The sequence below is a fragment of the Melanerpes formicivorus genome, unplaced genomic scaffold, assembly GCF_026170545.1.
Source record: "Melanerpes formicivorus ecotype bairdi unplaced genomic scaffold, bMelFor1.0.p_v2 SCAF_13, whole genome shotgun sequence".
NCBI lineage: Eukaryota > Metazoa > Chordata > Aves > Piciformes > Picidae > Melanerpes > Melanerpes formicivorus.
Genome location: NW_027142365.1, coordinates 15810902 through 15826962, shown reverse-complemented (window position 1 = coordinate 15826962; position 16061 = coordinate 15810902). Strand labels below are relative to the sequence as shown.

The 16061-nt window shown below is 44.2% G+C and overlaps 1 protein-coding gene across 5 annotated transcripts in view; it reads left to right on the top strand.

The window, feature by feature from the left end:
* Positions 1 to 292: 292 nt before the first annotated feature.
* Positions 293 to 16061, top strand: part of WDR37 (WD repeat domain 37) — a 40178-nt gene continuing 24409 nt past the window's right edge. The window contains exons 1-5 of one of the 5 annotated variants that reach the window (XM_068146299.1): positions 293 to 452; positions 5139 to 5170; positions 8893 to 9070; positions 12674 to 12770; positions 15862 to 15957. In XM_068146299.1, the coding sequence (XP_068002400.1) occupies positions 8933 to 9070; positions 12674 to 12770; positions 15862 to 15957 (331 nt within the window). In that variant the 5' untranslated portion in view covers positions 293 to 452; positions 5139 to 5170; positions 8893 to 8932. Of the gene's footprint in view, positions 453 to 669; positions 5171 to 8892; positions 9071 to 12673; positions 12771 to 15861; positions 15958 to 16061 lie in introns of those variants that run through there. The other 4 variants (XM_068146297.1, XM_068146301.1, XM_068146298.1 and 1 more) reach the window with 4 other exon arrangements.

Here is a 16061-nt window from a genome sequence, read left to right as displayed (position 1 = left end):
GAGAGCCAGCCACCGAGGTGCGGGTGGGCTGGTGGCAGCGCTGCCGTTTGTCTCCCGTCCTTCGCGGTCTGGCAGGGCCTGCTCTGGCCATTTGGCTTCTGCGGTGGGCTCGTCTACCAGCACTGACGGCACCCACCCCAAACGAGCCGTCTGCTGGCAGCCCGTGCCCCGTTCCTGTGACACTGCTGAGCCTCTGGGCAGCAGGCTGGGCTGGCGGCGAGCGGCGGTTGCCCATCGGCAGCCCGTCGCCAGCCCGTCGCCATAGCGGCCCCCGCTTCCGCCCGCCGCCGGATGTCGCCGTGAGGGCTGCTCACCGGAGAGGCGCGTCCCTGCTGGAGCGCGGCACCGGCTGCTCTCTGCTACCGCTGCCCCACCTGCCCTCCTCCTCCTCAGTTCCCCCGCCGCCCGCGGGCCTGCCCCTTCCCGCCTGCCGCCCCGGCTGTGGCTGACAGGTGAGTGCTGGGGGCCGTTGCGCCCCCCGCCCCTCTCCCCCCAGCGGGGCGCGGACCCTCCGCCATCTTCTGCCCGCCGAGTCTCCCCCCCCAGCCGGAGGCAGGGGCTGCCCGCAGGGGCTGCGGAGCTGCGGGGAAGGGCTGAGTGTGGCCGGGGCGCGGGGCGGGAGGGCCGGGGGTCTCGGGGAAGCGCGGCGGGCGCTACCTGCGAGGTGCCGTCGCCTGGCCAGGCCCGTGGCGTGAAGCGGGGCTCCTGCCTCGGCACCCCTCCCATCCCGCACTGTTCCCGTTTGTTTCCCTGCGAGATGATTTCCGCGGTTTCTTGAAACCCGAAAGAATTGAAAATAAGCCCTTCTGCCTCTGGGTGGTGGGTTTGGGGGTTTAAAAGATTTTTGCTCTAACGCTTGCAGCCCGAGGCCGTAGGGATGGCTCCAGGTCTGCAGACAGTGAAAGCAAGGGTGTCTGCTCAGGAGGCTCTGCTCGCTAACTTCATTTGTGTATTACTGCATGTTCTAAGGACAAGCCAAGTGTCATTAGTTTGCAGGTAGAGTTCAGAACACACCACACGTACAGATGGAGGAGAAGTGAAATTCCCGAAGTCCCTGAAGTGGGGCACAACTGCTTGAGGATGGGAAGTGCCATTTGTGGAGGGATGGGGTAGATCTGGCCTTCGGCAGCGGGAGGATGAGCTGCAATCGTCTGTGAGATGAATAAAAGTTACACCTCTAAAGAGCCATTTGCAGTGTTTCTGTCTGTGAGCTAAAAAACCATGAAAGCAAATTTGAGGGAAGACTCGGTGTATGAAGAGGTTGACTAGAGGTTAGCTTCCAGTTCTGAAAGGCTGTTAAAGAACCATAAGATATGCTTATGCAAAGGCAAGGCAAACTGTTTCAAGTGAAGCCCTGAACCGTTGTTCGATGACACATCTTGGTGTTTGTGAGGAAAGAGAAACTTCTGTGTGTGTTTCTCTTCCTCCTTTTACATCTTCCAGCTTGTCACAGTTTGTTTTGTTACAGCACTTGAAAACATGCCTTCTGTAACAGTAATCCTTGGGAGACGTGCCTAAAGAACTGGTGGAGCAGCTTCTTTGAAGTGATTCAGTGTCATTGGGTACACCTTGAAATTACACAAATGTCTATTGTGCAGGCACCCATTTTGCAACATCACTGCAGTGTTGTTCTCCTTAAGCACATTTCTCAAACTGTTTTCCAAGCAAGCCTGCTGTTGGCATTTCTTTGGTGATCTTTTTGAAAGCCAGCTGGTAACCTCAAGAATCCTCAAGTATGTTTTCTAATGAGTGGCTTATATCAGATAAGATCTTGTGTGTGCCCTATCATACACGATTTTTAATGACCTATGTGTGTTGTGGACTTGGGCAATATTTGAAGGAAAGGCACCTGCCCCTAATCTGAGTTTGTCATGTTAAATCTAAGGGTAAGTCTTTTAAAGATGAGACTGTCTCTATAATGTAGACATGCCCTCACAAGACAAGCTAGTAGCCTTAGCTCCAAGAGTTGTGAATGACTTGTCCTGGATGCCACTGCTTCAAACCTCTGTGGGGAGAAGCTGTTAGTACTGTACTGAGGAATGCACAGGAATTGAGATGGTCTGACAAGGCCACACCAGAGGATACCTCAAGAATGTGCTGTACAAAGGTTATTGGTGCTTCAGAACAGCTTACTAAATGTATTTTGTGTCAGTTACATGTTTCTGTTGATGTCTGAAGTGGTAGAAGGGTTCTGATTTGCTAGCAAGTAACATATTCCCAAAGGAAGAGCAATGATATTAGAGGTCACTCTGCTTGCATGAAAGCATAATAGCAATTTATCCAGGACATAGATAATAAGTCCCTAAGCATTGTTTAGAGACTAGAACAGTAAGATTCTGGCATCTGAAATGCGGTGCAATGCTTCCTTAAACAAATACCTGGTTAAACTGCATTTGCTCTTGAACTTCCTTAGGACTCCTCACCCTGAGGTTTTGTATTTGCATACCTGTGCATGCATGCATGTAGACCACTTCTAGGCAATTAGGGATTTGTTATACAGGAATGGGAGCTAAAAGGTCTGTGGAACAGCTAAGGAAATAAAGTAGCCTCCTTTTAGGAGTTCCCATATTTTAGGATTTAGCCAGCAGTACGTAATGCAGCAGGAGCAGATGCTGTCTGTCTTCAGTGAAGTCAGCTAATCAATACTGATTAATAAACCCCAGTATGCTGTATACTGACATGCAACTAACTAGTGCTAAATGTAAGATTATTTTGTACCCTGTACCATCTAAACAGGTTGAAGCAGTGAGCACACTCATAGGTGGTACAGATGTCAAAGGAAAGTTGCATGCTTTCAGGACATCAGCAATTGCACCTGACAGCTCTTGATCTGGTGGACCCAGGCAGGTATCTTCTATATTTTAAATTAGAGAAAAGTTGCCCAAGTGTGATAATTATTGTTGTTTAATATTAAGATAAGTCTGTATGGTTGAGAGTCTGATTTCTTGCTGTAGCAGACTGTTTGGCAGTCAGGGTCTGTACTGCATTCTGGTGTGATTGCAGCATTTGCTGACATAATTGAATTAGGAAGATCAAAGCTTGCTTGCAGCAGAACTAGGCTGGCTGAGGCTTGGATGTTGGTGTTAGAAACTTGCTTGGAGTAGGTGCTTACTAGTGCCTTAAGGCTCTTATTGTTGATTTCCAGCTGTATAATGCACTTAAAATTCATTGGTGCATCTTCTTTACTACGCTTTGTGTCAAAGGAAGGTTGTCAGCTTTTTGCTGGGTGCTTCTTCCACTTTTTTGCATTTCAAGGAGCATCCTGTTTGTTTGAAAGGATACTGCACTAAATTTAGGGGGAAAAAATCAATGCTGTAATGCCAGAGTGGATTTCATTAGCACACTTGTCAGTGATTCTGACACGATCTGGATTAGTTTGTTTCCTGAATATGTATTTTTATCAAAACAACTGGTCTTCCAAAGCAATCTGTTTAGCCTGATCTTTCTCAAGTGTGCTGTATTCCTGGTGCTGGTATTGAATTCATGGCACTTGAATGTTCAGCAAAAAAAGAAAATTGTTCACTGCCTACCTCAAAATGGAAGTTTTACTCATTTAAACTTTATTTCTTTGCATATTAATAAAGGTGGTAGTGGCATGTGTTGATATTTAATTCTCCTTAACTCGTGAGTAATGCTGTCAAACTGAGTTACATGTAAGTAAGAACTTAATAGCTGTGATCATTCTCCTCTCTCTCCCCTTTCCCTCCCTGCTTTGTGGACTCCCCCCCCATGTTAACTGGCATTTTTGTATGTTAAGGTTTTAATGTTGCACACAACAATAACTGCTGTTGTAAATAGCCCTCTGTTCCTTACGCAGTATACACTGAAATTTTGCTCTGAACCCTGCTTGAAAATAAGAGACTTGTCTGAGAGGTTTAGGAGCATGTGCAAATACAGCAAAACTACTTCTGTGGGGTTGTGGTCATTAATATTTCTTTTCCTTCTGACAGTTTAATGAATAAGTATTACTGCTGCTAAAGTCCCAGACAAAATGGAGCGGGGAGTTCTTGCGTAAGGGATGTTGCTGGGACTTCCTGATGCTTTCCCTGTACAGACTTCAGCGTTGTCCTGAATGAACAAAAAAGGAAATGCATCACTGTAGCCATTCTCTCTGTGCTCTGACACTTAAAACAGATTGTCTGCCTGGCCCCAGCAGCATGCATACCCCAGAATTTCTTTCCTTTGAGCAGTCTGCTTTTCTGTGTTCAAGTGTAGAAGTAGGAGGCAATAGAACTAGTTGATTGCTGCAGGGATTTTAAGTCCTGTAAGACCAGGGTGTGTACTTTGGTGCCATTTCTCTGCTGTAGCTGAATAAAATAGCAACTGGTTACACATCTGTTCTTTACTGCTACTCTGCTGAAGTATTTCCTGTGACTGAATACACGGTAACATCTGTTACAGAAAGGTAGGTGGCAGAACTTTAACACAATGTAAAATATGCTGTGAGTTTAATTAACCAGCACAACTGAAATAGCCAAGTATCTTTGCTTTTAGAAAGCAGTGCTCACCTGTGGACTAGATGTTTTCTAGGACACCTTTCTCCTCTACTTCTGCTGATCGACTTTGTCAGAAATTCCTTTGGTAGGGCTCTCCCGAGGCTTTGACAGATGATTGTGTGAAGGACACTATGCAAACAGTAGCATTTTCCAAAAGGATTGAGAGGATTAACTCAGTAAGTCTCAGAAGCTCACCTTTTAACAGTGCAGTACTCGTGAACTGCCACAGTTAATGGCTGTAGTTTAGTCATGCAACAATCACCCTCTTTTCTGTGTGTTTCCTTGGAAAGTACTTTTATTCAGCTTCCCCCCCCGCCTTCTTTTACCTTTGATTCTGGATTTCTAGCTTTTGTGACTTCATCTTTATCTGAGCCCCATACTTCTTTTCAGAACCCATTAGTAACAGTCAAAAGTTATGAATAACTTAATCTGACTAACAATATATTGTGGGTCATTTGGAAGCATTGTTCCTTTGTTTGACTGGGTTTTGGCGCTTCACCTTGACATGTGTTGATGTTTTCCCTCCCTCCCCTCTCCTGTTTCTAGCGTGTTCTAACTACAAAGTTTCAAAAATGTGAAAGTCTGACTGGTTTGTATACTACTGACTGCTTCACTAATCAATATTTAATATGGTTTTCATAGGATATGTAACATGACACTGATATTCTGGACAGGTAATTTTCATTGTTTGAAAACCTTACATAATAAGGGGAATCAGGTAACTGCTAGAAATGAGCACCTTTATTAATTTAACTTTTGAAGCATCATATTGCCAAGGATCTGCTTTGCAAAATCTACCCTTGAAAGCCTGGAGCTTCTTACTGTTGCACTTAGCATCAAAATAGTTCTGAAAAGTCACAGTAAAGATTAAATATTTAAAGGGACACTGTCACTTTTTAAACCAGGATTTGCATCCTTTGTTACTCCCTTACTGAAAGGCTGTAAGACTACTTGGTGAAATTCAGAGCAGTATTAAAGGCAGTGAAGCTAGTTGCCTTCAGCTAGACGCCTTCAGCTTCTCCTTCCTATCCTCTGTATGCACATGCCTGCTTGTTGCCTCTTTGGTTGCAGTTTGCTATGGCTGTGTGCACCGTCTTGCAGAGCCTGAGGAAGAGCGTGCATGCTTGCTCTCTCCGGAACAGTGCATGAGAGATGTGGTCATGCTGGTGCATGAGGAGAGTGCTGCTATTGTCCATGCCACTGGCTGCAGATGAGGTGCTGCTACCAAACAGTTCGAGTAATGGAGGTGTTTCTTACCTAAACATCTCTGTTTGCTTATGAGCTGTGAAAGTAGAAACTTATTTGTAGTTAACGTGAGAATTTCACTCTGTAAAAGGATCATCTGATGCATTTGACTGTGTCCCTTTAAATTTGAGGTGCTAGAACATACAGCTGCCAAATCTGTAGGCATCAATGCTGAGTGGTGCAGTTGATTCACTTGAGGGAAGGAAGCAGTCTGGCAGAGAAGGACTTTGGAACACTGGTGGATGAAAAATTGAACACAAGGTAGCAATGTAGGCTTGCAGCATAGAAAGTCAGTTGTATCCTATCCTAGCCAATGGCACAAGGAAGACATGAGCCTGTTGGAGCAGGTCCAGATGAGGGCCACAAAAGTATCAGAGGGCTGTAACACCTCTCCTGTGAAGAAAGGCTGATAGCGTTGAGGTTGGTTGTCTTGGAGAAGAAAAGGCTCTGGGGAGACCTTACTGTGTTTTATCATTAATTAAAAAGGGCCTACAGGAAAGATGGAGAGACTTTTTACCAGGGCCTGTAGTAATGGCACAAGGAATAATGGTTTTAAACTAGAAGAGAGTAGGTTTATACTAGATGTAAGGAAGACATCTTTTACAGTGAGGGTGGTGAAACACTGGCCCAGGTTGCCCAGAGAAGTGGTGGATGCCCCATGGCTGGCAACACTCAAGGTCAGGGTGAAGGGAACTCTGAACAAACTGATCTAGTTTTAAGTTGTCCCTGCTGACTGCAGGGTATGTTGGATGAGGTGACCCTTAAAGGGCCCTTTCAAACCACTCTGTCATTTTATGAAGCAATCCAGAAAAGGATATTTGTTGATAAGAGCCCTCTCAAATGAAGTTCCCTGGCAGCAGAGGGTGAATGGCAGTTAGCACAGCTAAACCAGAGCCTGGTAAGGCATAAACCACAGTAGCACTTCTGTGTGCAGCTGGAGCTCAGCAGCCAGCTCCAGCAGGAACTGGAAATCAGTTAGTGTTTTGTCACAGACCATCAGTGAAGCAGTGTTAACTGATTTGTGTTATTACTATATGTAACTATGTGTATAGAGATAAAAAGTGTTTTATCATGTCTGTGTGTGCACACAGAATTTGGTGCTTTGGGCCTTAAAAAGTAATCCCAGACACTGCAGAGAGCAGTAAACTAAAAGCCCCTGAAAGAGTGGTTCCCAAGGGGAGACAGGAAGGAGGATGGAAGAGAGATGAATATACATTTGAGATCTGATCATGTTTTGAAAAGAAGCAGAAATGTGAGAAGCACTGAAAACCTATTCCAAATTCTTGACAGTATGTCCAAGAGCAGGAAGGTCCTTAGTGCAGCCCAGGAAGCTGGCAACTGCTTGTTTATGGATGGGCTTTTAAAAGTTTCCATCCTGTCTTTCTACAGTAGAGGGATCTAGCCACAGTGAGAAAAGAAACCTGATCAAATAAGAAATGACCTAATGGTGGTTCTTTCTCTCCTTCTTTAACTTTTGACTATAGCTAATTAGTTACTGCTGATTAATCACAGATCAAAAGCTCTGATGGGATTAGGTGCAGGGGAGAGCTGTGCAGATCCTAGAGGAAATGAACAAAATCATTTCAGTGCAGTACAAGATCCTGGTGCAACCTGATTTTTATTTTAGGTCCACTGTGGAATTGATGTCAGGTTACTGGAACTTGTGTGTTCCAGAAGCTAATTAAAATACCATTATTTATTTTTTAATGAGGAAATTTGAGGATGGATGTCCTAACTAAATCCAGTCTCATTCTGAGATAGAAGTGGATGTATCTTTATGTATTTTCATTATTTGATAGCCAAAGCACATCTGAAGCTGTGTGCATTCATGATGCACGCTGTTGTTTTTGGCAAGGTCTGTTTTTCCTTGGCTTTATGACCTGTTAAAAAGCTGAAAAGACCACGTGAAAGCCACCAAACTGGTTAATGCCTAATCTTGTTCATAGTGATGGTGCTCATTCCTAGCTTGAGATCCGGTGCGTTGGTGGATCTTAAATTGGAAGTGGCCCTGGGTTTGGTTTCATTTCTCTCTGATCAACTCATTTGAAAGGAAGCTCAGTTGCTTGTTAGCTTTGCCAACTCTGCTCTCCTATTTCTCTGCAGACTGTTGCACATATTTGAAGTCGTAATTGTTGTTTCAGAAGTAATTAACGCTGGAGAATGAATCTTTGTTTTATTCTCTACATTCATGATTGCAAAATTGTCAGCAATTAATCCGAAACCATGAGAAATTTTTTTAACAACTGGTAGCCCATGAAATGAAAAATAATCTCTATTGAATATCAGCTTTAAATTAAAAGGAAGTAATTCAGTGATGAAATGTTTGTAAAAACCCCAGAGTTTGATAGTCGAGAATGTATTCTCCACCTTTATACAAGAAATCAAATGTCATTTGATTTTTCTTAAGCAGGGGAAAGCAGTGGATCATGCATGGTAATATTAATCAGTGATACTGTCAGGTGGTTTTGGGGGATATTAAATTGCCTGTTTGGCTTTAACTGTCAGGAATTAACAGTGACAACAGCCTGGTAAGCCAGGTGCACTTTCAGTCTTCTGAGTTCATGGGGCACTTTCGCTGTCACAAGAGTGAAAATCAGCTGCCAAAACTGGTGGGAAGTAGTTATTCAGAACTTCAGCCATTACAATTCATTTCTGCTTACTTGTAAGCAAGCTCATCTATTCCATTTGGTAAACTAACCCTTAATGTTGCATAAGGCATTGGTAACCTGACAGTGTCCCTGAATTATCATGTCTGTTTGCTTTCATTTTCCTGCTGGGTTTTAATTTTGCATGCATTTCAGTGAAATACCATATGCATAGTAGCTGTTTCCTGGAAACATTTTGGGGCTGTCTCTGCTTAGCGTTCTCCAAAATGAGCAAGGCAGTGGAATTGATTTTTCCCTTTGTGGAGGTTTGTTAGCCAATGAATAAATAACCCAGAAGTGATTTCACTTTATTTACATATGTGCATATGTGCTTTTGAACTTAATATTGTTTGAAGAGCAGCTGTTAGTAATAGGGATCCCTTCTTAATCCCCACCTAAACAACTCCAAAGTTTAGTGGAACTAAGCATATCTGTTTTGAGAAGAAACAAATTAAACTGGGCTCAATTTGGCACAGCAATTTGTAACTTGTAATGCCTGTCCTTAGTTTGTCACAGGAGCCTCTGTGAAGCTGGTTTTTTGAAGTAATGCCCATAGAAAGTGGAAGTTGTGCATCTGCTCGCCAAGCAAAGCAGAAACGTAAATCGCACAGCCTTTCCATCCGGAGGACCAACAGTTCCGAGCAGGAGCGGGCAGGACTGCAGAGAGACATGTTGGAAGGGCAGGTAAGGTCATGCTTACTTCCATAAGAAAGCAAAGAAGTTAAGGAATGGAGTATGCCCACTAAAGCTGCGGGAGCAGCAAGCTTTGTAAGTGCTGGCTGTCTTTGGAGAGTGCTGACCTGTGTGGCAATGCCAGCGACGAGCAGTGTGAGCAATCTGGCGGTGCAGGCCTAGAGCCTGACATGGTGGCAGGCCATGCTCAGCATAAATGCAGAGCCAGCTAGCAGTGTAGCAAAACAGTGCTGTGCCTGCAGCATGTAACTAAAACAAGACACTGGTAGCTATAAACATGGACAGTTATCTTGGGACAACAGGACATGCACCTGCATCAACAACCTCATTGTGTCATTAGTAGTTGGACCAATAATCTGTAATAGTGCAATGTGTGGTCACTCAGAGGGAACCAATGGAGCTATGCCAACAGGGCACTCCGAGTCTATATAAGTTGTAGCAGTTCCCTTCCTACGCACTTCTGCCTTTCCTGTCTCCTGTTTCTTCTACACTTTACTGTGCTATACTTGCACTACTCCATAGGCCTGCACCATCGGCCTGCACCACTGGAACAATAAAGGAGCAATACTCGATCATATTGGTCAGCCGTATTGATTCCTACCTCCGTTGTCTACAGACCTGGAGGCTGATGATGCTTCAGGCTGAGTTTGGACCTGTGGAGTTTTTCGTCGGCTTTTGTGCTTTCTTACAGGAATGATGAAACCATGAAACATAGAAAAGAAATAGACTATTAATTCTGCTGCACCTTCCCTTCTTCCCCTTAAATTCAAAGCTTGATTCTTGATTTCGTAAGTTTGAGTTTGGTACAACAGTAACCCAGGAATAGGAATAAACTGAGGTATGTGTTATGACCACTCTGACAGGGGAGGTGTTAGTGAGAATGCTCTGCCTCAGGCCTTTCCAGGAAGGAAACAATTGCAGCCTGCTTGACAGGTGTCAGCTAACTTAAGGCTTTGGGGCTGGGTTGGGTTTTTATTTATTGCTTTTTAAAAATGTGTCTCAAGTGAAAGTGTGATCTTGCATGTATTAAGCTTGAGGGAAAGAACAACAGCCATAAACTTTGGTAGATCTCTTATCGTGCCAGCCTGTGTTGAACACAGCCTGTATGGAGCCACTTGGAGTGTTTCAACCAACAACGTTGAGATTAACAGTAGGTGAGGCTCCTAAAGGGCATGCTTGAAGAAGTGCTGCCAGAGATAAGCAAATACCAGTTTGAAAAGTATTTATTGTCAAATTGACTGCACAGTGTTAATGTGGGCCTGGCAGGGATGGTACAAAACCTGATTTTTATCAGAGAGATGGTTTGGCCTGCTAACAGTGTTTGGGCTCTGACACATTTCACTTTCTGACTGCAGATACTCTGAGGGGAAAGCCTTGTGTTTTCTCAGTGTTGTGGCATTTAAAAGAAAAGGAAATCTATTACTCAGTAAATTGCAGCATTGATTTCCTTAGAACTAAAAAGTTGTTACTTCTGATCATCTAGAAGTTGGATAGAAAACTGTTCATGCGCTGGACTGCTGCAGCCCTACTTCAGGAAGGAGGTGAAGGGCAGCTGAGAGACCCAAGGCATTCTGTCGCTTCTGTGTACTAAACCAAAATTTTAGGCTGTTTTAGTATTCTTATTAAACTCTGTGAGTGTGTTATGCTTATTATGTTAATGTTCTTAATGTTTTATGTATTATCTGAACAGCCAGTGGCAGATTGTAATGAGCAGAGTATTAATGCCGCTTCACAAGTGAAGCTGTACACCACATGAGATCTAGATAAGTCATTTTGCAGATAAACAGATAATGTTATTGCATGGTACTTTAATCAGCTAATTAGAGAGTAAAGGAAGTGGATGTGGTTTACTATGCTAGTTAATTTAGGACAGGTTTAGATTTGCTAGTGCTTTCAGGGTCTGAGTAGTGGATTGAAAAACCTTTCCTAACATCTGTTCTGTTTCAAAAGCTGCAGGATAATTTAGTGTCTTTCATAACCTCACTCTAGGTGATCCTGCTCTGGCAGGGGGCTTGAACTATATGATGTTTTGAGGTCACTTTGGACCCCTACTAGTCTGTGATTCTGTGTGGAATTAGGTAGCTGAATTGAAAAGAATTCTTCTAACATCAGTGCTTCTCTTAATGGTGATTCATTTGTGTAGTATTCTTGTGTAATAGATTTAGTTTCAAGTTGATTTTAACTGACACTTACTTCACATTCTGCTTGACAAAGTGCTGTCTGAAGGGGAAATTGCAGAAGGAAGTTGCAGAAAGGAAAACCCTAGAGGGACATAAGGAGCTGTGCTCAGAGTACCACTTCTTGGAGTAGCTGTGAAACTGGTCTAAAACTGAGTGATGCACAAAACAGGTGTGCTCTGCAGGAGGACTGTTTGTGATTTCTTTTGCTTTTCTCTTAAAAACGGGCATTCAGAAGTAACTGATAAGATGGGGATCATGGCAGGCTTCTCTAGTTGTTCCCGAGTCCATGTCCAAGTGCCAAGTGCTGCACTTCGGCTATGGCAATCCCATGCTGGCTGGGGTCGGAGTGGCTGGAGAGCTCCCAAACAGAGAGGGACCTGGGGGTGCTGATTGACAGCCACCTGAATATGAGCCAGCAGTGTGCCCAGGTGACCAAGAAGGCCAAGGGCATCCTGGCCTGCATTAGTAATAGTGTGGCCAGCAGGAGCAGGGAAGTCATTGTGCCCCTGTACTCTGCTTTGGTTAGGCTGCACCTTGAGTCCTGTGTCCAGTTCTGGGCCCCTCAGTTTAAGAAGGACATTGAAACACTTGAGCGTGTCTAGAGAAGAGCAACAAGGCTGGTGAGAGGCCTTGAGCACAAGCCCTATGAGGAGAGGCTGAGGGAGCTGGGATTGTTAAGCCTGGAGAAGAGGAGGCTCAGGGGTGACCTCATTGCCCTCTACAACTACCTGAAAGGTGGTTGTAGCCAGAAAGGGGTTGGCCTCTTCTCCCAGGCAACCAGCACCAGAACAAGGGGACACAGTCTCAAGCTGCGCCAGGGGAGGTTTAGACTCGAGGTGAGGAGGAAGTTCTTCACCGAGCGAGTCATTCGGCATTGGAACGGGTTGCCCAGGGAGGTGGTGGAGTCATCGTCCCTGGAGGCGTTCAAGAGGAGATTGGACGTGGCACTTGGTGCCATGGTCTAGTCATGGGGTCTGTGTTGATAAGTTGGACTCGATGATCCTCGAGGTCCTTTCCAACCTTGGTTATACTGTGATACTCTGAATGAGATGCTGGCTTGGCTGAAGGCGTGTGCTGCCCTCTGGTGGCCACTGCGCACACGCTACCTCCTGATTCAGTCTGTCGGAATGGGACTAATGTCTTTCGGTTTGGGTTTGCTGAAACACATACGAGCAGAGGCTCTGAGCATCCTTAAACTCATGTCGAACAATAAAGTTCCCTCGAATTTGGGTGGTACTTAAAAATGAGTAATTCCGTGAATGCACCAAGCTTTTTTTGTGTGTGTTCTACGCTAGTAGTAGCTTTAATTTTCCTGATTGCTGGGGGATGGAGAGAACATTAAAAATAAGTTTGAAGGGTAGCTACATGAAAAGCACATCAAGAAAAATAACAGCCCTGTATTTTTGTCTTCTAGGATTCTAAACTACCATCTTCTGTCCGGAACACGCTCCTTGAACTTTTTGGACAAATAGAACGGGAGTTTGAAAACCTCTACATTGAAAATTTGGAATGTGAGTTATCTGGTTCACAGCAATTTATGAATTGTTTGGATTTGAGATACAGTAGCACCAGTTGGGATGCTTACAGTGGCTCCTGTTGTGTATAATTAACATCGCTGTTCTTTGAGGCGTTGAAGAATTGTTTCGAACTTGCAGTCAAAGGTGGAGTTACAGTATCATAGTATCACAGTATCACCAAGGTTGGAAGAGACCTCAAAGATCATCAAGTCCAACCTGTCACCACAGACCTCATGACTAGACCATAGCACCAAGTGCCACATCCAATCCCCTCTTGAACCCCTCCAGGGACGGTGACTCCACCACCTCCCTGGGCAGCACATTCCAATGGTGGACGACTCTCTCAGTGAAGAACTTTCCTCTCACTTCCTTAGCTCTTCCATACAAGCAGTGAGAACTGATGTGTGTTGTCCTCTGTGACTCTTAGTCAGGGAAAATGAAAGGTTTGTCTCCTGGTCAGTGTAGGCTCTGTTCTATACCATGTTCATCCGGTGGCAGCTCTGTCCAGCCATTGAGCTGGTGGCTTTGCTGTTTATTTGCCGGGTTCATTTTAATGATACAACATCAGTAAATGAAGGTGGAAAAGTGTCTTACTCAAAAGAGTGTAAAATATGGTGGCTTTGGATCACAATTCTTAGTACACTGCATAACCAGCACCTACAACTGTCATGAGTTTTGAAGCTGAGCACTCAGATGGAAATTCCAGGTGTCACCTGCAGAAGATGTTATTTAACTAGTGAGAGTGCAGTCATACAGTGATGGAAGTGGTCCAGGGTGGTGTGAGAGGATCGAGAGTAATTCATAGAGTAAAGCCTCCGCTCAGCATTCCTTGCTGGATTTTGGAAGCCGTGTTGCCTGGCCTGGCTTCTGAGTTGTGGAATCTGTTTGGTTTGGCTCCAGGTCAAGTTTTTTTCCACACCTAATCTGTTCCCACAGTTAAACCAAACACTTGTGTTCAAAAAAGTTCTTGCATGCTTTTTGAAAATGCACTGGTTTTTTGTTCTCTTAAAAGAAGAGATTGCTTTGGTTAAAAGCTATCACCAGCACTACACATTTTTTAGTGACAATTAGCACAACTGAGTTCTCAGCCTCCTGCTGAGAAGCTGGCTGGTAGCAGGAAAAAGAGGGTTTCCCTCCCCAGCTTTCAAAAATGTCTGTCAGAAAGCAAGTGCTGAATTTGTCAGTACCCTCCAGAGCATGACTGTTTGCCTTCCATTCCATTTCTGTTTCTTACTTGTCTTATTCATGTCATTCTAGTTCACCCCTGGCTTCTGTAGTCCCTTTCCACTGCCCTGATAATTCCTAAATGTTTTCTCTTCTGATGCACAGTCTGCTGGTTTTGGTTCCTGGTGTAATTCCTACACTAGTGTTGTGCTTACTGTATGTAGAGATTCTCTGATTACCCTCCCTGGATTTTCATATACTCCCTTGCACTGACTACAACTGATTTCTAGTTTCTTCTTTTAATTTCCCTTCCAGTCTTCATCACTAGTCCTTTCAGGCAATTCTTGTATCTGCCTGGTTGGTTATTGTGTTGGTCATCTGTTACTACAAGCCCATCTTTTTGTTTACTTGTCTTTCATATTATTTATATTCCATAAAGGTTTAGGTTTATGTGGCTGGGAAGACAGGAAAGAGAATCTTGCTTTGCTCATTTCAGGCATCTGGATGTGGTATGGAAATGTAAACTGACCTTTCTAGTCCTCAGAACTGAGACTTAAGTGAATTTCTCAGAAATGGCAGGAACCATATTCTTGGTGTGTCATGTTCTCACATCTGAAAGCCTGGCAGTGAATTCCTCTTTAAAGAAGTCAGGAATTTGTGAAAAGACAGACTTAGATTTACTCTCAAGAACAGTGGGAAAACTGCTTGGTTAAAGCCTCTCAGGAAGATTTCATATGAGAACATTTAGAATAGAATAAACCTTCAAGATCATCACATCCAGCCTATCATCCAACACCACCTAATCAACTAAACCATGCAACCAAGCACCCTATCCAGTCTCCTCCTGAACACCTCCAGTGATGGTGACTCCACCACCTCCCTGGGCAGCACATTCCAATGGCCAATCACTCTCTCTGTGTAGAATTTCTTCCTGACATCCAGTCTGAACATCCCCTGGCACAGCTTGAGACTGTGTCCTCTTGTTCTGGTGCTGTTTGCCTGGGAGAAGAGACCAATCTCCGCCTGTCTACAACCTCCCTTCAGGTAGTTGTAGAGAGCAATAAGGTCTCCCCTGAGCCTCCTCTTCTCCAGGCTAATCAACCCCAGGTCCCTCAGCCTCTCCTCATAGGGCTTAAAGAGTATCAGCTCAGATTTTGAGGGAATAAAATGTAAGCCACTGAAAATGTTCTTTAGAGTAAAGTTGAGCACCTTTATCAAAGCAGCCCAGCCACTGTAAATAATTTCCAGGTACCTGATGTGTTTCAGTCATGCCATCACTCTGCTGTTGAAATGGCCCTGGTGAGAGTGACAAAGAATTGCCAGAAGAGCATGCTCTTGTTGCAAATACATGCTTTGCCTGATGTGCAGTTAGAACACTTGGATAGTATGTAGTGGTTTAAAACACTTGAATGTGAGAAGGTACAGGTCAGTGTAATTCTTTAGTGTGTTTCAAGGTATTAAAAATAGATGTGTGCTGCACTTTCTTGCTGAAACTCTTACAAGGCAGGCATGCAGGGGAGGGTGCTATTGCCTGATGAAGTAGATCTTTGTTGAGAAATAGCATACTAATTCTGTGGCTAAAATTCTTATGATGCTGCAAGTATTCAGTCTCTGGCTGGATTTGATTTGGTGCAGGTGTGCCAAGCATCTCACAGAAGCTGTTTTACTAATCCTTAGCCACATTTGGAACAGTAATTAGAAGCCACCAATACTTCTCTTGGACTCTGGGTCAAGGCTGATTGCTGGAAAAGTCAGCAGGAGTCTTGGTTTATGTCTTAGTGAGGCCTGCTTTATGAAAGTCGCAGCTGATGGCTTTTCCTGTCCTTAGAATAAAATAGGTTACTTAGTAGCCACAATGGTTGCTAACGGGGATGTTAATGGTGGTGTAAATGCTGTTCATGTGAAGTGTTGCTTTTCTTAGTACGTAGAGAGATCGATACGCTGAATGAGCGCTTAGCAGGGGAAGGACAGACCATTGATGGAGCCGAGCTGAGCAAAGGACAACTGAAAACAAAAGGTAAGAGAACCACAAAGAATCCTAAACTAGTATTTTTTTAATTAGTATTTTGTGGCATTTTTCTGACCAAAACTTAACATCTTATTGAAGGGAGCTAATACCAG